The sequence below is a fragment of the Lynx canadensis genome, chromosome E2 (assembly GCF_007474595.2).
Source record: "Lynx canadensis isolate LIC74 chromosome E2, mLynCan4.pri.v2, whole genome shotgun sequence".
Lineage (NCBI taxonomy): Eukaryota > Metazoa > Chordata > Mammalia > Carnivora > Felidae > Lynx > Lynx canadensis.
Window position 1 is genome coordinate 44,530,819 of NC_044317.1, and position 22,528 is coordinate 44,553,346.

The following is a 22,528-nucleotide window of genomic DNA, read 5'->3' on the forward strand; positions in this document are numbered from 1 at the left end:
TCTCGTGACACTCACTACAGCCAACCGCTCCTGTTAGTATGGTAGACTCAACACAAACAGCCTCCCACAGAACGTTACAAGGTCACTGCTCGCATAGCCTCGTCGCCCGCAAGCGTGCGTAATCAATCATACTGTCTCAAATGGCCCCTCACGCATAAGCCACGTCATATTACACCACCTCATAATCACTGAACGTGGCCGTGTTCACCGCGTGAACTCACACGGGTATACAGCACGACCGCTATTTCAAACGGCCTCAAAAACGTTTCACAAACGACTTGCCTCGCGTATGACAACTCAGTTGGTGTAACGTACATCCTTTTCCTCTTGTGCCGACTCACCCTCGGGCACTCGCACCTTCCGACTCAGACAACATATCTCGCACCGCCACCTTACAGATGAAAGCCGGATCCCTCCGCGCCAGACAACAACAATCCTCTCAAACCACAGCACGTGCGCGTCCACGTTGAGGGGGCAGGGACAGCCACGGTGCCGGGCCTCAAATCCGCCCTCAGAGGAATCCGAGGTCCAGAATTCAGACCCCAAATTCGGGTCTGAGCCTTGGAAACGGGGAGGTTGTGACATCACTCGAGGCCCGAACGAAGCTGCGCAGGTGCATCCCGAAGCCTGGAAGATTTACCTGGTTCAGTTCCGGGGGGGGGGTTTTCCCTTTCGGACTACGTTTCCCAGAAGACACTGTGGTCCAACGCTACTTCCGGTGGGAAAGTCGGCCGCAGAGGGCGGTGAGGCAGTGGTGTGTGCCGGGCGAGGCGTCCGGCCTCGCCTGGAATGCGAATCAGAATTTGGACTAGAACCTTTCCTGAGGATGCTGAAGGTAAGGAATCCTGGAGCTCGAGGGCTTGGTAAGAGGAGTGTCTGGAGTGTTAGGCCTCTTAAGTGTGGGAGCTGCCCTAGGGTGGATAGATTGGGTTGTTGTGAGTGTGTGAAGGAAACTATAGAGTTTAAGTGTATAAGTAAATTTGGCTGTTTGTTGTGACAGCGACTGGATTCGGGATCGTGCTTTTGTGACAGTGTAATTGTCTGCACGACCTTTTGTGTGAATGGGGTTTGTATGTGATTGTGACTGTGATTGCGGGTGGTTATTTGTGTAAGCCCCATATACTTGCATAAAAGAGAAAAGCACAGTTCCACAAATCATTACACCCAGGCTCACCTAATCAGTCAGTTAGGGAGACATTCCAGTAGTCACTTGTAGATTCATACAACACAAGGCAAAATCACATTATCCAACCCACGTTTATCATCACACATCCTTGGACAAAGCCACAAGTATGGTAAAACAAAACAAAATAACCCCTCCCCAACCACAAACCGCCCTCATACCCACTTAGCCCTTACCCCCAACAATTATCTGAAGAACTCATACACATCACCAAGTATCATAGAAACATAGTTACCATGGCCACAGACAATGTCTACTCCACATCACCTCAAGGTCACACAATTTTTAAGCTTCAAGAAAGGCTTGGTTGGGGTCTCAGGCCGCAGAGTATGCAACTCTTGATCTCTGGGTTGTGAGTTCCAGCCCCACGTTGGGTGTGGAGATTATTTGGGAAAGGCCTGGTGTCTCCTAGTTCTTCTCCACTCTCTACCTCACTACTTCTGCCATTCACCTTAAAAACACCTAGAGTAGGAGGAAAGAATGGCACTATTGCACATCCAAAATCAGTGTCTAAGATTATTTATTATGTACTGTTTCTTATCTGAAATGTTCATATTAACTTTAAGAAAATTTTTATTATATTACTTCATTTAAACTAAAGTTGTCTGTAATTCTTCAACCACTCTGAACACCTTATTACAAATGCTTTCACCTTCCTTATATGCATACATATATGCATATATATATATATATATATTTGTGCATATATGTATGTATTTTCCCGCCAAAGATTAGACTACAATACACATTGTTTTGTAATTCTTTATTATAAGATATTTAGGTCTTTTTGTCTGTACTCAGGAATAAATTTCAGAAGATTTTCCAGGATGCTTCCAGGTGTGATTTTTTTTTTAAGAAGTTTTTTTTTTTTTTAAGTTTATTTTGAGAGAGTGAGTTGGGGGGGGGGGGGGGGGAGAGAAAGAATCTCAAGCAGGCTCCTCACAGGCAGCAGGGAACCCAGTGCAGGGCTGGAGCTCACGAACCCATGATATCATGACCTGAGCTGAAACCAAGAGTGGGACGCTTAACTGACTAAACCACTCAGGTGCCCCCAGGTGTGATTTTTTAAATTTCACCAGTACTTCAAACTGAAGTCTCAAGTATTTATTTTGTTCTGGAAATTTTTGTTCTATTTATTTTTTCTTTTCCATCTGTGTACCATCAGTCTCTATTTTTGAAATTCTTGTGAGACATTTGTTGGAACATTTAAAAAAATGTTTTTTAATATTTATTTTTGAGAGAGAGAGCGTGAGTGGAAGAGGGGCAAAGAGAGAGGGAGATCCAGAATCTGAAGCAGGCTCCAGGCTCTGAGCTGTCAGCACAGAGCCCGACGTGGGGCTCGAACTCACAAACTGTGAGATCATGACCTGAGCCGAAGTCGGGCGCTTAACTGACTGAGCCACCCAGGCACCCCTCGTTGGATCGTTTTGATCCAAGTGATCATTGGATCATTTTCTATCCCTGATCTTTTTGTAATGTCTATTTCCTTTATCTTTTCCCTTTTATTTCAGTGAAGATCTTGTCAGGATAAGTCTGAACATGTTGGTTGGGTCCATTTTATCATAGGGTTTGGACACTGGTCTGCCTCTCTAAATCTTTCTTGCTAAAAAACCTGGCTCCAGTCTTTCTTGAATCCATCCTGTTATACCTGGCTTCCCTCCTTGTTTTGAGTAAGGTTGGGATTTGTCCAATTTCTCTCTAACAGTTTATGTATGTGTGTATGGGGACTGGGCATAGTAGACATGTAGGGGGAAGAAAAATGTCATTCTACATTAGCACTTTGGGTGCTAAGAGGCAAGACCATCTGATGTCTTTTTTTTTAAACCCCTTTCATCCAGCAATACTTTCTTTGGACTGTGAGTTTCTTCTAAAGTGGAACTAAGAAGAGGACTAATAAATACATTGAATTCTAAAAAAAGCCATGGCCCATGTAAGTTGGTGGGTTTTTTTGTTCCTAATTGATACAGTCTTTTTTTATATATATAGTCATAGGAGTATTAGCATTCTTTATCCTGATATTGTTGCCCAATTGATTATCATACAATAACTGACTAGTGAGTAAGTGTTGGTTTCAAAAATTCAAAGTCTTCCTTTTTTGCTCCTCTTCTTTCTAACCAGTGTTCTTATACTCATTCAGTAAGTCATTTTTCATTTCCCATATGCTCAGCCTTCTGCCAGGGGAAGGAGAGAACAAAAATACTGTTCTTTTGAGGGAAATATGTTTCTCTTGTCAGAAATATGTTTCTCTTGTTTGATGAGGTGATTTAATAATTATTTATTGAGTACCTGCTATGTGACAGGCACTCTTCTAGGTAACTATGAATAAATCAGTGGTGGGGGGGGGTGGGCAGGGGAAAAAGACACCTACAAATTGTCCCTTATGAAACTTAACTTGTAGTGAGAGAGAGAAAAAATAACTAATTTATATAACACCAGACTTAAGATTTAAGGCACACAGGTACACACACACACACACACACACACACACACACACACACACAATGTGTATATGTAAAGAGCAAAATAATTATAAGATAAAACAAAGACCAAAAAACAAATATATGTCCTATCAGTAAATATACATGATTTTTAACTCACCTATTAAAAGAAAAAGGCCTTTAGATTGAGTCTCAAAAACTCAACTCTCTGCATTAGACACTTAAGTGATTCAGAAGATTTAATGAAAGGATGGATAAAGTATACCAGACAAATGGAAACCAAAAACAGACAAAAATTCAGGCTATATCCCACCATTAAACCTGGCAAAGAAGGGCACTATGTAATTCTAAGGTATACATTTCAAAATGAAGACAAAATAGTTATAAATGCACATGTATCAAATAGTATACCATCAAATTTCCTTGAGCAAATAGGAAAGCAGATAGTAGAAGACAGTGGTAGAGGATGCTAATTAACCCTTTCAGTTAAAGTCAGGCCAAGTGAACACATTTTGTAAGGATGAAATACTCCATCAAATCTACCTTTTTGATATATATTCAATTCTGTATCCTAGTAATGTTGAATATACATTCTTTTCAAGTCTCCATAGACCATTCAGAAAAAATGTTAAAATATTAGGCCACACTGAAGTCCAAATAAGTAGAAATGATAAACCATGTTCTCTGAACACAAATGCAGCTAAGATAACAACAAAATCAGAAAAATAAAGTTACTCTTAGCAACAGTTTGTAAAATCCATCTTAATAACTCCTGGATCAAAGAAGAAATATAATCTAAAAGCAAAGGATTTCTAGTACTCAATGATAGTACTATATTTTGGAACCCATGGGATTTAGTTTAAGTAAGACTCTAAGGGAAAAGTTACAGCTTTAAGTCCTTCTAACAAAAATAATGAAAATATTTAAGTTGAAAGGAAGTAGTCGGAAATATGGAGGGGATTTATAAAAATAAAAATTATATGTGTTAGAAAACAGGAAAAACATTATTAATAAGATAATATGACAAACCTCAAATTAGGAAAGAAAAAGAAAGCACAATATAAAAATTTTAAAGGGAAAATCCACAGAAGTGAAGGATTTTGAAAAAATACTTTATTGGATTATTTGCAAATGCATCCATGTATATACTATTTTCAGCTACTCTCACTTCTTGAGATCTGAATTTCTGTTTGATATAATTTCTTTTTGTTTTTAATTTTAAATTTTATTATTATTTTTTTAACATACATTCATTTTTTGAGAGACAGAGACAGTGCAAGCCAAAGAGGGACAGAGAGAGGGAGACAAAACGAAGCAGTGAGAGAGACCTGTCAGCACAGAACCTGATGTGGGGCTCAAACCCACAAACTGTAAGATCACGACCTGAGCCAAAGTCGGGTGCTTAACCGACTAAGCCACCCAGGCGCTCCTATATCATTTCTTTTTAGCTGAAAGATCTTCCTTCAGCATTTCCTATAGTTTGTGTTTTCTGATGATAAATACTCTCAACGTCCTTTATGTGAAAATGTCTTTATTCTACGTTAATTTATAAAATAAGTCAAGAAATGCATCCTCTTCTGTTTTCTGGAAGAATTTTTTGAATTGTGTTATTTCTTCCTTAATTGTCTGATAGACTTCAACAACAAATGCACCTGTGGTAGGCAGAATAATGACCCCCAGTATTATCTACATGCTAATCCTGGAACCTGTGAATATGGTACATTATCTGGCAAAAGGGAATTTGCAGATTTGATTAAATTAATGATTTTGAGATGGGGACATTATTTTGGATTATCTGAAGAATCAGGGTCAGAGGGAGATGTGAGAATGGAATATGCATACTCCTGGCTTTGAAGATGGAGGAAGGGGTCCATGACCTACTTAAGTGGCCTCCAGAAACTTGGCAAGGCAAGGAAATAGACTCTTTCCTAGAGTCATCAGAAAGGTACACAGCCCTGCTGGCACCTTGAGTTAGTCTACTGAAACCCTTGTTGGACCTCTAACATACAGACTGTAAGATGATAAATGTGCTGTTTTAAGCTACTGTATTTGTTGTAGCAGCAGTAGAAAGCAAACACAATGGAGTTTTCTTCATGGAGAGACTTTAATTTCTTTAATTGACAGGGCTTTTGGGGATTTTATTTCTTCTTGAATCAAGTTAGTAATTTATCTTGTAAGGAATTAGTTTATTTCCATTTTGATGTCAAATTTATTAGCATAAAGCTGTTTATAATATTCTCTTATTATCCCTTTAATGCCTGTCAGATATTGATAATTCATGTCTATTTTTCTTGATCAATATACAAGCAATTTATCAATTTTATTGATCTTTTCAAAGAACTAGCTTTTAGTTTTATTGATTTTTCTCTCCAGTTTACCATTGGTTAGATTGCTATTTCATTGATTACTGATCTTATTCTTTCCTTCTTTCTGCATACTTTGTGCTTAATTTTCTCTTCTTTTCTGAGTTCATAATTCTGTTTTTTCTTTTAGCGATGGGCCACTTAGAAGAGTCTTCTTTAACTTCCAAATTTTGGGGGACTTTTTAGATCTTTCTGAATTCTGAATTCAGGTCTTTCTGAATTTCCTTTTTAATTCATTTAATTCATGATTTACTTCTGTTGTGGTCAGAGAACATACTCTGGAACATTGATCCTTTTAAATTTATTGAAACTTGTTTTATGGTCCAAAATGTGTACTGTCTTGGTCAATGCTCAATGTGCATTTGAGGAAAAAAAGGGGTGTTATACTATTGTTAGATAGCGTGTTTATCAATGAAATCAAGTGGTTTGTAGTGGTGATCAAGTGTTCTATGTTTCTGATCTTTTGGTCCCTTGGTCTATCAATTACTGAGAGAGGACTGCTAAAATCTACAAATAAAGCTGCAGATTTATCTGTTACAGTTCTGTCAGTGTTGCTTTATGTGTTTCGAAATTCTGTTAGGTGCATGCATATTTAGGATTGCTATGTCCTCTTTTTTTTGTTTGTGTTTTATTTATTAAAAAAATTTTTTTAATGTTTATTTTATTTTTGAGAGAGAGAGAGACAGAGTGTGACTGGGGGAAGGGCAGAGAGAGGAGACACAGAATCTGAAGCAGGCTTCAGGCCCTGAGGTGTCAGCACAAAGCCTAATGCAGGGCTCAATCTCACGAACTGTGAGATCATGACTTGAGCCGAAGTCAGCACTTAACCGACTGAGCCACCGAGGCGCCCCTGTTTATTTATTTATTTTTAAGTGATCTCTACACCCAACATGGGGCTCAAACTCACAACCCTGAGATATGAGTTGCATGTTCTTCCAACTGAACCAGCCAAGTGCCCCAAGATTTCTATGTCCTCTTGATGAATTGACCCCTTTATTATGAAATGTTCCTTTTGGTAATACTCTTTTTCTTGCATTCTGTTCTCTTTATTAATATAACTGCTTCAGGTTTCTTTTATTGTTACATCATGGCATATCTTTTCCCTATCCTTTCATTTTAACTGATTTTAAGTGTATCTCATTTAACAGCACATAGTGCAGTTCTACTTTTTTATTTAGTCTGATAATCTCTACCTTCAAGTATCTAGACTAGGGGTTGGCAATCTGTGGCATGCTGGCCTAGTCCAGCCTACAGCCTCAATCTATGAAGGATTCTGCATTTCTGAAGGGTTATAAATAAATAAAGAAGAATATGTGGTGGGGACTATATGTGACTCATAGAGCCTAAAATATTTACTAAGTGAGCCTTTTCAGAAAAAGTTTGCTGACCTCTCCATGGACTGTTTAAATTCAATGTGATTATTAGGTTTTAATTTATTTTCTTGTCACCTGTTCTTCTCCCCCCCCCCCCCCATTTTCCTGCCTTCTCTTGGACACATGTTATATTTTTTAGTATTTCATGTGTCTCCACTACTTTTTTAGTATTTTATTTATCTCCATTATAGGATTATTAGCTATACTATTTTTACTCTTTTATTGTTTTAGGGGCTGTTCTAAGGTTTCCAATATGCTTTTATTTTGATTTTTTAAGTTTACTTATTTATTTCGAGAGAGAGAGAGAAAGCAAGCACAAGTGGGGAAGGGGCAGAGAGAGAATCCCAACTAGACTCTGTGCTGTCAGCATAGAGCCAACTGCAGGGCTCGATCTCATGAACTACGAAATCTGACCTAAGTGGAAATCAAGAGTCAGATGCTTAACCAACTGAGCCACCCAGGCAGCTTCCAATATGCCCTTAAAAATAGATAATTATAGTCTTATAGTATTTAAAAAGAAAAAAAAATTTTTTTTTTACATTTGTTTTTGAGAGAGAGAGACAGGGTGCGAGTAGGGGAGGGGCAGAGAGAGAGACACACACACAGAATCTGAAGCAGGCTCCAGGCTCTGAGCTGTCAGCATAAAGCCTGACGTGGGGCTGGAACTCACGAACCATGAAATCGTGACCTGAGCTGAAGTCGGACGCCTAATCAACTGAGCCACCCAGGTGCCCCACAGTCTTCTAATAATTTTGTACAACTTCACAAGTAATGCAGAAATCTTATAGCTAGATACTTCCATTTTCCCCTCACACTTTTTTTCTGTTGTCATATATTTTATTTCTAAATACATAAAACCACAGTGCTTTTCTTTCTTCAATTATCTTTTGAAGAAATTCTGAAATTAAAATGATATCTTTTCTATTTACCTCCTGATTTACCATTTCTGGTACTCTTCATTCCTCTGTGGATAGAAGGTTTTACCTAATGTCAATTTTTTGTCCCCCTGAAGAACTTGCTTTAACATTTTTAATAACATAGGTCTTCTGTGCTACAAACCTCTCAGCTTTCATTTCTCTCAAAAAACAAACCAGAATACACACACAAAACCCCAAGCTTTATTTCCCCATCAATTCTGAAAGATTTCAGTTGGATATAGAATTAGGGGTTGACAGCTTTCTTTCAGCATTTTAACGATACTGTCTTGCCTCCATTGTTATTAGATTTTTTTTTTTCATTTTCCTTGGTGTTCAGTGGGCTGTTTATAATGATCATAGGTATAGTATTCTTTGTGTGTTTTTTTCAAACTTTTATTTAAGTAATCTCTACACCCAATGTGGAGCTCTAACTCGTGACCCTGAGATCGTGCTCTCTCAACTGAGCCAGCTAGGTGCCCCTAGTATTCTTTGTTTTTATGTTACTTGGGGTTCGTTTAGCTTCTTGAATCTATGAGTTGCTTTTTTAAAAATGAAATTTGGGAGTGCCTGGGTGGCTCAGTTGGTTAAGTGTTGCATTTGGCTCAGGTCATGATCTCATGGTTTGTGAGTTCAAGCCCCACGTTAGGGTCTGTGCTGACAGTTCAGAGCCTGGAGCCTACTTCAGATTCTGTGTCTCCCTCTCTCTCTCTCTCTCTCTGCCCCTCCCCTACTTGTCCTCTCTCTCAAAAATAAATAAATCAATATTTAAAAAATGAAATTTGAAAATATTTTCCCAAATGTTTCTAAAGATTTTTTTAGCCTTGTTTTGCTTTTCTGAGTCTCCAATTACACATATGTTGGATTGACAAGTGTCTCATGGAACATTATGGCTCTTTTCGGTTTTTAAATTTTTTTTTAGTCTTCTCTCTGGACTTTCAGTGAGTGATTCCTATGGACTTGTCTTGAAATTTACTGATCTTTTCTTCTATTGTGTTTAATCTGCTATAGATCCATCCAGTGAATTTTTATTTCTCAATTTCAGGATTTGCCTTTGGTTCTTTTAAAGTACCTAAAGTTCTCAAATCTTTGCTAACTAATTTCAACATCTGAATCATTTATTTGTGTTTCTATTAGGTGATTTTGTTTTGAGTATGGGTCACATTTTCTTCTTTTTTGTATTTCTAGTAAATCTTTTACTAGTAATCTAATGATTAAAAAAATTCTTTTTAATGTTTATTTTGAAGGAGAGAGAGACACACACACAGAGTGGGGGAGGGGCAGAGAGAGAGGGAGACACATAATCTGAAGCAGGCTCAAGGTTCTGAGCTGTCAACACAGAGCCTGACGCAGGGCTGGAACCCACGGACCGTGAAATCATGACCTGAGCCAAAGTTGGGCGCTCAACTGACTAAGCCACCCATGCGCCCCACACCCCTAATGATTTTTGATTGTGTACTCAACATTGTATATTATATATTGTTGACTGTGATTCTGAATCTTGTTAATCCCCTATTAGAGAAGAAATAAGTTCTGCCAGATAATTTATATAATTATACATAATGTAAAGCATGATACTTAAAACACCATGGTACTGATTTATAAATAGATCAAAAGAATGGAATGGAAAAATCTAGAAATGTACCTGCAAATGGTAATTTAATATGGATAAAAGTGACATCTCAAAACAGTAGGCTAATGATGGACTTTTTTATTAAGATATAATTGGCCTGTCATATGTTAGTTTTGGGTGCACAATATAGTTCAGTATATGTATATGTTATGTATATGTTACAAAGTGATCACCATAGTGAGTCTAGTTAATATTCATTACCACACATACTTACAAGTTTTTTTCTTGTGATGAGAACTTTTCAGATCTAGTCATTTAGCAACTTTCAAATATACAATAGAGTATTTATAACCATAGTCACCATGTTGTACATTATATCTCCCAAGGGTTTATTAATTTTATCACTGGAAGTTTATAACCTTTTGACCACCTTCTTCCATTTTGCCCACCCATCTCCCTGTGCCTCTGACAGCCACCAGCCTGTTCTCTGTACCTATGAGTTTGATTTTTGTTTTCTGTTTTTAGATTTCACACATAAATGAGATCATGTGGTATTTGTCTTTCTCTGTCTGACTTACTTCACCTAGTATAATGCCATCAAGGTCCATCCAAGTTGTTGGAAATGGTAAGATTTCCTTGTTTTGTTTATTGGCTGAATAATAGTTGTGTGTGCATGTGTCTGTATCGCATTTTCCGTATCCATTCATTCTTTGGTGGACATTTAGGTTGTTTTATTGTGTTGCCTATTATAAATAATGCTGCAGTGAACATGGAAGTCCCAGTATTTTTTCAAGTAGATATTTTCATTTCCTTTAGATAATTACCCAGAAGTGGAATTGCTGGATCATATGGTAGTTCTATTTTCAATTTTTTTGAGGAATCTTCATGTTGTTTTCCATAGTAGGTTCATCAGTTTACATTTCTCACCAACAGTGCACAAGGGTTCCCTTTTCTCCACATCCTTGCCAATGCTTGTTATGTATTGTCTTTTTGATAATAGCCATTCTAACAGGTACAAGGAGATATCTCATTGTGGTTTTGATTTGCATTTCCCTGATGATCAGTGATTTTAAACACCTTTTCATGTAACTGTTGGCTGTTTTTATGTCTTCCTTGGAAAAATGTCTTTTCAGATCCTCTTCCCATTTGTATTTTTTAATTTTTTTTAAAATATAATTTATTGTTGGGGCGCCTGAGTGGCTCAGTCGGTTGGGCATCTGACTTCAGCTCAGGTCATGATCTGGTTCATGAGTTTGAGCCCCCCATCGGGCTCTGTGCTGACAGCTTGGAGCCTGGAGCCTGCTTCAGATTCTGTGTCTCCCTTTCTCTCCGTTCCTCCCCTGCTCATGCTCTGTCTCTATCTGTCTCTCAAAAATAAATGTTTAAAAAAAATTAAAAATAAATAAATATAATTCATTGTCAAATTGGCTAACATACAGTATGTACAATGTGCTCTTGTTTTTTGGGGAAGATTCCCGTGATTCATCACTTACGTAACAACAGCCAGTGCTCATCCCAACAAGTGCCCTCCTCGATGCCCATCACCCATTTTCCCCTCTCCCCCGTCCCCCATCAGCCCTCTGTTTTTTGTATTTAAGAGTCTCTTATGGTTTGCCTACTTCCCTCTCTGTTTGTAACTATTTCTTCCCCTTTCCTTCCCCCATGGTCTTCTGTTAAGTTTCTCGAGTTCCACATATGAGTGAAAACATATATCTTTCTTTCTCTGACTGACTTATTTTACTTAGTATAATACCCTTCAGTTCCATCCACGTTGCCCCAAATAGCATGATTTCATTCTTTCTCATTGCCAAGTGGTATGCCACTGTATATATAAGCCACATCTTCTTTATCCATTCATCAGTGGATGGACATTTAGGCTCTTTCCGTAATTTGGCTATTGTTGAAAGTGCTGTTATAAACATTGGAGTACACGTGCCCCTGTGAGTCAGCATTCCTGTATCCTTTGTGTAAATTCCTAGTAGTGCTATTGCTGGGTCATAGGGTAGTTCTATTTTTAATTTTTTGAGGAACCTCCACATTGTTTTCCAGAGCGGCTGCACCAGTTTACGTTCCCACCAATAGTGCAAGAGGGTTCCCGTTTCATAATATCCTTGCCAGCATCTATTGTTTCCTGAGTTGTTAATTTTAGACACTCTGACGGGTATAAGGTGGTATCTCAGTGTGGTTTTGATTTGTATTTCCCTGATGATGAGTGACTGAGCATCTTTTCATGTATCTGTTGGTCATGTGGATGTCTTCTTTGGAAAAGTGTCTATTCTTGTCTTCTGCCCATTTCTTCACTGGATTATTTGTTTTTTTGGGAGTTGAATTTGGTAAGTTATTTGTAGCTTTGGAATACTAACCCTTTATCTGATATGTCATTTGCAAATATCTTTTCCCATTCCATCAATTTCCTTTTAGTTTTGTTGATTCCTCTTCCCATTTTTAAATCAGATTATTTATTATTTATTTTCTTTTGCTATTGAGTTGTAGGAGTCCTTTATATATTTTGAATATTAAATCCTTATCAGATACATGATTTACAAAAATTTTCTCCCTGTAAGTTGCCTTTTCCTTTTTTTGATGGTTTCCTTTGTTATAAAGAAGGTTTTTAGTTTGATATAGTCCCATTTGTTTATGTTTGCTTTTGTTGCCTTTGCTCTTCTGGCTCTTCTTCTGCTCTTGCTCTTCTTTGCTCTTCAAATCCAAAAAAACCATCACCAAGACCAGTGTCAAGTACCTTTACCTGTATGATTGCCTCTAGAAGTTTTATAGTTTCAGGTTCTACATTCAAGTCTTTAATTCATTTTGAGTTGATTTTTCTGTATGGTATAAGGTAGTGCTACAGTTTCATTGTTATGCATATGGTTGTCCAGTTTTCCCATCACCATTTATTGAAGAGACTGTCCTTTTCTCATTGTATATTCTTGGCTCCTTTTTCATAAATTAATTGACTGTATGTGGTATTTGGGTTCCCTGTTCTGTTTCATTGATCTGTGTGTCTGTTTTTATGCCAATACCATACTATTTTGATTATGATAGCTTTGTAATGTGGTTTGAAATTAGGACATGTGATGTCTCCAGCTTTGTTCCTTTTTCTCAAGATTGTTTTGGTTATTTGAGGTCTTTGGTGGTTCTGTGCAAATTTTAGGATTGTTTGTTTTATTTCTGTGAACAATGCCACTGGGATTTGAAGGATTACATTGAATCTGTAGATTCCTTTGAGTAGTGTGGACATTTTAACAATGTTAATTCTTCCATTTCCTTATGCATAGAATATCTTTTCAGATGTGTCTTCTTCACTTTTCTTTCATCAGCATCTTACAGTTTCCACGGTACAGTTCTTTTACCTCCTTGGTTAAAGATAGACTTGATGAATGGTATTGGATAGCTAGGTAGCCATGTTGGAACATAATAAGCCCAGTCTTTATCTCATGTACCATATAGGATAAGCTCCAATTAAATTGAGTCATTTAAGTTTTTAAAATGCAATTATAACATTACCAGGTTAAAACATGGGAGAATTCCTTCATAACTTTGATGTGAGGAAGGACTGCCTGACTAAGACTCAAAATTGTAGGAACTAAAAGAGAAAGTATTAACAAATTTGACTACATAAAAATAAAAAAACTTCTGTATGGCAAGAAACACTGGTAAGCAAAGTCAGAAGAGAAATTACAAAATTGGGAAGGTATTTACAATTCATGTACAGATGCTAAACTTATCTAATTTATAAACACTAATAAATTTATTATTTTTTAATTTTTTTAACATTTATTTTTGAGAGAGAGTGCACACGAGTGGGGGAGGGGCAGAGAGAGAGACACACACACACAGAATATAAAGCAGGCTCCAGGCTCTGAGCTGTCAGCATAGAGCCTGACGGGGAGCTCAAACTCACAAACCATGAGATCATGACCTGAGCAAAGTCAGATGCTTAACCAACTGAGCTATCCAGACACCCCTATAAAGACTAAGAAATTTAAAAAAGAGACCAACAGCCCAGTAGGATAGAGTCAAAGTATATGAACAGAGTTTTCACAGGAAAAGAAACATAAAAAGCCCTTAAAAAATACTCAATAAATAATTCAAGAAATACCAATTAAAATTCTACTGACATACAATTTCTTTACTTTATTAAATGGATAAAAACAAAATATTTTGAAAAAAAAACTTTTCTGGCTTTGCTGTGAGGAAACAGGTACTCTCATATATTGCTGGTATCTGAGAAAATCATCCAGCTGCTGTGGAGGGCAAATTTGATAGCATCTACCAAAATTACAAGTGTATTTTCCATTTTGACCTAGCAATCTGATTTCTGAGATTTTCTGTTACAGATATATCTGTGTATATACAAAATGACACATTTATAGAAGTATTCATTGCACTGTTGCTTATTATAGCAAAAGATTAGAAACAACCAAGTGTCCATTTATAGATGCCTGGTTAAATAAACTATGATAAATACAAAAAATGGGTGATATGTACCTATAGGAAAATAAGGAAACCATTAACCTTAGAATTCAAAAATCAAATACAGAACAATGTATATATTATAGTACGTTACCTTTTGTGTAAAAGTGTGAAAAATAATACATACATATGTATTTATAATTGCTTAAAAACTTTGCAAAGACATACAAAAAAAACCTTATAAAATTGCTCATCTATAGCGGTTAGGAGGTGGGAGACAATGGAAAGGAAAGGGTTGGGAATAAGACCTCTGAATGTTTATCTTTTTTGTTGTTGTTGTTCTGAACCATTTAAGAAAGGAAAATAAAATATAAAAATGAAAACCTGTCATTAAGGTTGGTTATTTTCTCTAGTCATGTTTGGCTACATAGATACAGTGACAGAGTAAGAAAAGAGTTAGATTTATCTAGGATTCAGGCTTTGCTAAACAAGTATGAAAAGGAAGTTCATTTTAGCAGTCATTATGAAGTTAGATGATTAGTTGAACATAGAATTTAAGTTGGGTAAGAAGAGAAGAGGTATGAGTGGGGTGAGTGACAATGTAAAGGTGACCAGAGATTGCACTGTAACAGCACAGAACCTGCTTGGAATTCCCTCTCCCTCTCTCTCTGCCCGTCCCCTGTTCATGCACGCATGTTGTCTCTCTCTTTCTCTCAAAAAAAATTAAATAATTAAAAAAAAAAAGGTGGGGCGCCTAGCTAGGTGGCTCAGTCAATTAAGCGTCCGACTTTGGCACAGGTCATGATCCCGTCATTGGTGAGTTTGAGCCCCACATTGGACTTTCTGCTGTCAGTGCAGAGCCTGCTTTGGATCCTCTGTCTCCTTCTCTCTCTCTGCCCCTCCCCTGCTTTCTCTCCCTAAAATAAAATAAAACATTAAAAAAAATAATAAAGGTGACCAGAGAGAAGGACACTTGATATTTTGGAGATGTTGCAGTTACTAGGGTAGTGACCTGAAGAGTAAACTAGAGTGGAAGGCAAGATCATTGGAAAGGAGGTGAGAGAATTGGGAGGCCAGGATAATAGATGGAATACTTATATAGATATTTGAAATTACTGAAATTAATGTAGGAGTAGTATTGGAGATAGTGGCACTGAGCCAGGAGTAAAATTCCTAGGGGGGAAAAAGCCGGATGTCAGCTAATCACTATAATAAGTAGAAATAATGCATGTATAGTCTGATAAAATGACGACATTAGATTTTAGAGAAGGAGGGACAGTTGTTGGCACCAGCACTGAGGAGCAGAGAGGACAATGTGAGATTGAGAGCAGAGTAAGACTGTAGGAGAAAAACCAGCCACCCAGCTAAGATGTCCTCACTGGAAGTGCTGTTGTCAGGGAAAAAATGGTTAATTGAATCACACATGAGAAATCTTCGAATTTTTCCACAATTTTTACTTTTTCAAATCTACATTATAGGAATTGGTGTAGGTTCTCACTGGATAGGGAGACATTTTTATATTCTAGCTTCAGAAGTCATTTCTGCTATACTTTAAGTTGAGTAAGTTAACTTGTTTTCTCAGGATCCGGTTCAGGGGCAGAGAACATAGTTCCTATACAAATGGTGTGGGGGCATGTCCAGATTACACTGAAGAAGAGCATATGGGATGGGAAATGTTGTTCTATCTATCCTTGGAAAATACAAGCTATACTAGATATTTACTAAAGAATTTGCCTGAAAAGTAAAAAATGCTTATGACATGATATCATAATAATGAAGAAAAATCTTCAAGTCCTTTTTCTCAAGATGGAGGTTTTCATGACACATCTGGAAAGATTAAAAAATTTCCAGCTATTTAACTTAGTTGGGAACCTCTGCTTATTTTTTAAATTTCTAGATGACTAACAGTTTTCCACCATGTGTAAGGGATGTGTCTGCAGAAATTGATTTTTTTTTTAATTTTTTTTTTAACGTTTATTTATTTTTGAGACAGAGAGAGACAGAGCATGAATGGGGGAGGGGCAGAGAGAGAGGGAAACACAGAATCGGAAGCAGGCTCCAGGCTCTGAGCCATCAGCCCAGAGCCCGACGTGGGGCTCGAACTCGCGGACTGCGAGATCGTGACCTGAGCCGAAGTCGGACGCTTAACCGACTGAGCCACCCAGGCGCCCCTGCAGAAATTGAATTTTTAAGAACCTGTAGGCACTCCACGTTAGTCCCACTAAACCCTTTTTTAGTTTATTTTTGAGAGAGAGAGCATGAGCAGGGGAGGGACAGAGAAGGGCGGGGCAGAGGATCCAAAGCGGTTCTGTGCTGACAGCAGACAGCCCAATGAGGGGGCTTGAACACATGAACTGTGAGATCATGATGACCTGAGCTGAAGTTAGACGCTTGACCGACTAGAGCCCCCAGGTGCCCTGAATCCCTTTTTGACACGTTACAAGCTTCCAACCTTTGCCTATATACTCACTATCCACTATATACACTACTCCTGTCTTGCATGTTTTCTTTTAGCACCTCTCCTTCCTTTTGAAAAATATTTCTTATAATTTCAAAAATAGTACTGTGATTTGTCATTTTAGGGGTTGGTGATGTTCAAAGATGTGGCTATAGATGTCTCTCAGGAGGAATGGGAATGCCTGAACCCTACGCAGAGGAGTTTGTACAAAGATGTGATGTTGGAGAACTATAGCAACTTGGTTTCACTGGGTAAAATTATCTGCCTCTTATAATTTAGAATGTGTTTCTTGGTTTCTTGTTTTCTGCTTTCTTTCCCATGCATTTTAGGGCTACTTTTCAAATAACTAGGTGACTTTTCTCTTTGCAGAGAAATGAGCACACCTAGATAGAGGTGCACATTCATTTTCCCTTTTCCCCATCCTTACACCTTCCTCTGGTATTTACAATTGACATTCTTCCTTGAGAATTAAAGAACAGAATTGGAATTCTGTACCAGGAAAGCTTATGCTTAATTATTTAATATTAACTTAATATTAATTAATTATTAATTAGTTCAGTGGTCAAAGACACCGCTTCATCTTTTGTTTTCATTTGCACTGTACTAAGCCTGCAGGTGCCCTAGCATAGGTTAAAACTAAATAGCTTTCCCAATTAATGTAGCAATGGGCTGCATCAAGAAGTATCACTTACTATTTAGTGCTCAAATGAACACTTCCATTTCCTACAACTAATGTGCTGTCTTTTAAACAATTTGCATTTGGGAGTTACAGTCTAAGAACTTTTCATATATCATTGAAAAATATCTGAAATAAGGATACTCAGGAAGCTGTTTTCTTTTTTTTTTCCCTCATAGCAAAGTAGGGACAGAAATCTTATCTAATTTAAGCAGCATTTTATCACCTATTTATTTGTGTTTTTTTTTAATCTTGAGTTTACCTAAATATGAGTGTTTAATTTTTTCTTTTTTCTTCTGTAGAGTTTATCAAGTGCCATGTTGTGCTATAGTTTATTTATTTTGATCAGTTCTGAATCATAGTATTTGGGTACTTTGATTTCCACTTCATCTCCATTTCTTTTCTTATAACCAGGACTTTCTATTTCTAAGCCGGCTGTGATCTCTTCATTAGAGCAAGGGAAGGAGCCCTGGATGGTTGTGAGGGAAGTGACAGGAGAACAGTGCCCAGGTGAGTGAGCAATGATCAGGAAGCAGGAAGCTGTTCCAAGGAGTAGGCCAAGTGGTCAGAATGTTACGCTGGGAAAGTGATTTTAGACACATTAGGGAAAATCTGATTTCAAAACTAATTACAGGGGTGCCTGGGTGGCTCAGTCGGTTAAGCGTCTGACCTCAGCTCAGGTCATGATCTCGCGGTCCGTGGGTTCGAGCCCCGCGTCGGGCTCTGTGCTGACAGCTCAGAGCCTGGAGCCTGTTTCACATTCTGTGTCTCCCTCTTTCTCTGATCCTCCCCTGTTCATTCTCTCTCTCTCTCTCTCTCTCTCTCTCTCTGTCTCAAAAATAATTAAATGTTAAAAAAAAATTAAAAAAAAACTAATTCCAGCATTATGTAAACAAACAGTGTAGTAGTACTGGCATAAAGACAGACATATAGATCAGTGGAATAGAATAGAAAGTCTGGAAATAAACCCTCAGCTGTATGACCAGATGATTTCAGACAAGGGTACCAAGACCATTCAGTGGGGGAAAGGACTGTATCATTAACAAATGGTGTAGGGAAAACTGGATATCCGCAAGCCAAAGAATAAAGTTGGATCCATACCTTATACCATATATAAAAATTAACTCAAAATGGATCAAAAAACTAAATGTAAGACCCAAAACTAGAAGAGAACTTAGGGAAAAAATTTCATGACATTGGATTTGGCAGTGATTTCTGGGATATGACACCAAGCAAGGTATAGATAACTAAATCAAAAATAGATAAATGGGAGTACACCAGACTTAAAAACTTCTATTCATCAAAGGACACAATCAATAGAGTGTTTATTAATTTTTAAAAATGCCTATGAGTTGCTTTACTGGGTGACAAGAATACCTTTTTTTATGTGTTAACAGTAGTGGATCAAGAACTATGTTCTAATGTTATAGTAGGAAAATTAAGATTGATTAGAAATTGGTAAAGTTAAACAAAATTGCATTGAGGAAGTAGAGATGGCAGAGGGATGACTGGGAAGGAAGCAGATCATCTAGGAAAGTGTAGGGTCCTGGAGGCCAAGGGCAGGTCCATTCTACACATTAGCGGTCTTTGATGATATCTGCGATTCAGTATTAATGCTCCAGAAGTGTGAGAGAGTATATTTCTCTTGTTTTAAGCCACATCAGCTTTGTTCTTTGTTATATCAGCTCTAAGAAACTAATATGGAGGGAATCATGGAAAAATGATACCTACTCTCCTAAATGTTTTGTTTTCCTTTAAAGTGTCATTCTTCTATCAGTTTTTGATGCCTGGCCATGCCTTTTTTTGGTATGACGAGTGACTTGTTGTATCCTAGACATTTTAGTTATTATGTTAAGAGAGTTTTTTTTCTTTTAATTTTTTTAACCTTTATTTATTTTTGAGAGAGAAGATAGCACAAGCAGGGGAAGAACAGAGAGAGGAGACACAGGATCCAAAGCAGGCTCCAGGCTCCGAGCTGTCAGCATAGAGCCCAACGTGGGGCTCGAACTCACAAATCACGAGATCATGACCTGAACCAAAGTTGGATGCTTAACCGACTGAGTCACCCAGTCACCCCAAGAGAGTCTTGAGTCTACTTAAATCTATTGAAATCTCCTATGTTAGCAGGAAGTCTTGCTGTTAGGTTTAGTGCATAGATCTGGCCTACTTTTGTAGTCTTTACAGCTTAGTAAAGCTGTACAGCTTAATTTTAGCTGTACAGCTTAGTTTTCAGAGCCCTTTCAATACTATTCTGATATGCTTTATATTCTGGTACTGCTGGGACTCCTGCTCAATGGTGATATCTGCAGAGACAGAAAGCTACTGTGGATCCCCAGTGTAGCTGGGCTACCTTGTGTGGGATGAGGGAGGCAGAAGCCATTGAGATACATTGAGCTTCACTGAGATACAGAAGCCACTGGGCATGGATTTCCTTATGTCACTGGGCAGAGGACACAGGGAGATGCAACACTCTGCTAATAGTACCTTTCTGGGTGAATCAGTCTGTCAGCCAGTGCCCTGGTTGTGAAGTGGGAGCTTGTACATCAAGAGACTTTCTCTTGCTGCTGTTAGTGGTAGATCAGTCACTGAGAATTGTTGCCGCTTCTGCAGCCAGCTGATGAAACTGTTGCTAGGATCTAGGTTGTGGAGCAAGTGCTAGGAATCCCACTAAGTCTGTTGGGCTTCTCTGCTCCTGGTCTTTTGGCTAGATAGAGTAGCTTTCTCTAGGTGTGTGTATGCGCACGCACACCCGTTACTGGTTGCATGCCTGCTGTCCAGTGCCCATTATGGGGGTATATGAGAGATAAAAAGAAAACCCAGGGAAAAACCTCCTGGGATGATCGTAAAATAAGAGGATCCTAAACTCACCTTGTCCCACAGATACACCTAGGTAACACCCACATCAGTGTGAATAACCCAGAGAATGACCTGAAGACTGCCAAAACAGACTGTCCACAGCTAAGTGTATGGAAGCCACCACATTGAAAAGGATGGGAAGGGCGAAGATGTGGGCAGGAGCTAAACTGACCTGCAAGACTGTCTGCTGGAGGGAGGGACACCACAGGCAATGACAAGGAAGAGGAGCAGACCCCACCCTAGGCATCCCGGGCATGGGAGACCCACACTGGGAAGATGAATCCCCATAATATTTGGCTTTGAAAGCCAGAGGGGCTTAACTTCACAAGTTCTTAAATCAGTGGCACCTAACACCTGGAACTTTAAAAATTCAGCAGGCTCAACTCTGGGAGAGCAAGGACAGTGATAGGAAACTGAATCCCCACCCTTAAAGAGACAGCATAACAAACAGCCCTGGTGAGATATAGCATAGAAGCAGCAATTTGAAAAACACCTTGGATACATAGGAGGATTTATTTGCTAATCTCAGAATGTGTGTTAGAGGGGCAGGGACCTGCGGGAGACTTCTCCAAGAACAAAAGAGCTGGTGGGCACCGTTTCCCTCCCTGACTCCCAGCAGAGATACTTGCAAGAACCAGCACAGTATGCACACTCTCCACCTACTTTGCCAAGGACAGTATGCCCTGTCCCTTGCTAACAGTGGACTTGCCCTCAGCTGTTCTCTAGAGTAGCTACAGGTCCTCTTCCACTACAGACCAGTGCAAACCTTGCTCACACTGCATGCCTTCCCCCATGTTCTCCTATGGATCTTGCCCCTCCAACCTGGCCTGGCAGGAGTTCTCCAAAGTGGGGCCACAAGCGTGACTGTGTAAGTGCCTCCAACAGGGGCCAGCACCACTTCAAAGTGACTCCTGCCCTGGGAATGGGAAGATAACCACACACACCAGTTCGAACTTGGGCCCAGCAGTGGGTGGGGGGCTGACATCTGGTCTGACTGCTGGCCCTGCCCACCAATGAAAGCCTCTCAGGAAATAACACAAAGAGAGTGTCTTGAAGTTTGGTGCTACTGCATCTCTGGCAAACCCTCAAGCCCCAAACAGCCCCAGACTGGCCCACTAACAACACAGGCACCAAGCTCTGCTCAGAACAAAGCCCACTAACAACACAGGCGCCAAGATCTGCTCAGAACAGGCAAAGAGAACCTTTGCAGATGACTAGACTGGAGGTAAATGTGGCTCAGCTACAACAATAGGGTACATGTGACACACATAGGAGACACCCCTAAAGTGCCAGATTCTGGTAAACTGAGGATACTACACTGAGGGAACAACAGGACCTTGTTATAAGGCCACCACTTTCTGGCACCTAGGTGGCTCAGTCAGTTAAGCGTCTGACTCTTGATTTTGGCTTAGGCCATGATCTCATAGGTTCATGAATTCAAGCCCTGCACTGGACTGTGTGCTGGCAGCGTGGAGCCTGCTTGGGATTCTCTCTCTCTTTCTCTCCCCATCCTCTGCTCGTGTTCTCTCTCTTTCAAAATAAATGAATGAACATTAAAAAAAATAAGCCCCACTTTCAAGAGGAGACATGGCTGACTTTCCTAACACATAGAAACAGACACAGAGAGCTAGGGGAATATGTCCCAGTTAAAAGAACAGGACAAAAATCACAGCAAGAGACATGAGTGAAATGGAGATAAGTAATACGCTTGATAGAGAATTTAAAGTAATGGTCATAGGGGCGCTTGGGTGGCTCAGTCGTTTGAGCATTCGACTTCAGCTCAGGTCATAATCTCACTGTTCTGGAGTTCAAGCCCCAAGCCGGGCTCTGTGCTGACAGCTCAGAGCCTGGAGCCTGTTTCAGATTCTGTGTCTCCCCCTCTGTCTCTGCCCCTCCCCCGCTTATGTTCTGTCTCTCTCAAAAATAAACATTAAAAAATTTTTTTGAAGTAATGGTCATAAAGATAATCACTGGACTTGTGAAAAGAGTGGATGAAGGAACTCAGACCCTCAATAAAGAGATAGAAAACATTTAAAAAGAACCAATCGGAGATGAAGAATTCAACTTAGATTAATAATATACTACATAGAATAAATAGTAGACTAGAGGAAGCAGAAGAATGGATCAATGACCTGGAGGACAGAATAAGGGAAAGCAATTAAGCTGAACAGGAGAAAGAAAAAAGAATAATAAAAAATGAAAATAGATTAAGGGAACTCAGTAATACCATCAAGCATAATAATATTCACATTGTAGGGATCCCAGAAGAAGAAGAGAGGAT

At 38.9% G+C, this 22,528-nt stretch overlaps 1 protein-coding gene across 3 annotated transcripts in view; it reads left to right on the forward strand.

The window, feature by feature from the left end:
- The first annotated feature begins 600 nt into the window (after positions 1-600).
- The window catches only part of ZNF461 (zinc finger protein 461), a 32,885-nt gene continuing 10,957 nt past the window's right edge, over positions 601-22,528 (forward strand). The window contains exons 1-4 of one of the 3 annotated variants that reach the window (XM_030297979.1): positions 601-835; positions 3,022-3,113; positions 16,819-16,966; positions 17,806-17,901. In XM_030297979.1, coding sequence (XP_030153839.1) covers positions 16,849-16,966; positions 17,806-17,901 — 214 coding nt within the window. In that variant the 5' untranslated portion in view covers positions 601-835; positions 3,022-3,113; positions 16,819-16,848. Of the gene's footprint in view, positions 836-3,021; positions 3,114-10,443; positions 10,470-16,818; positions 16,967-17,805; positions 17,902-22,528 lie in introns of those variants that run through there. The other 2 variants (XM_030297977.1, XM_030297978.1) reach the window with 2 other exon arrangements.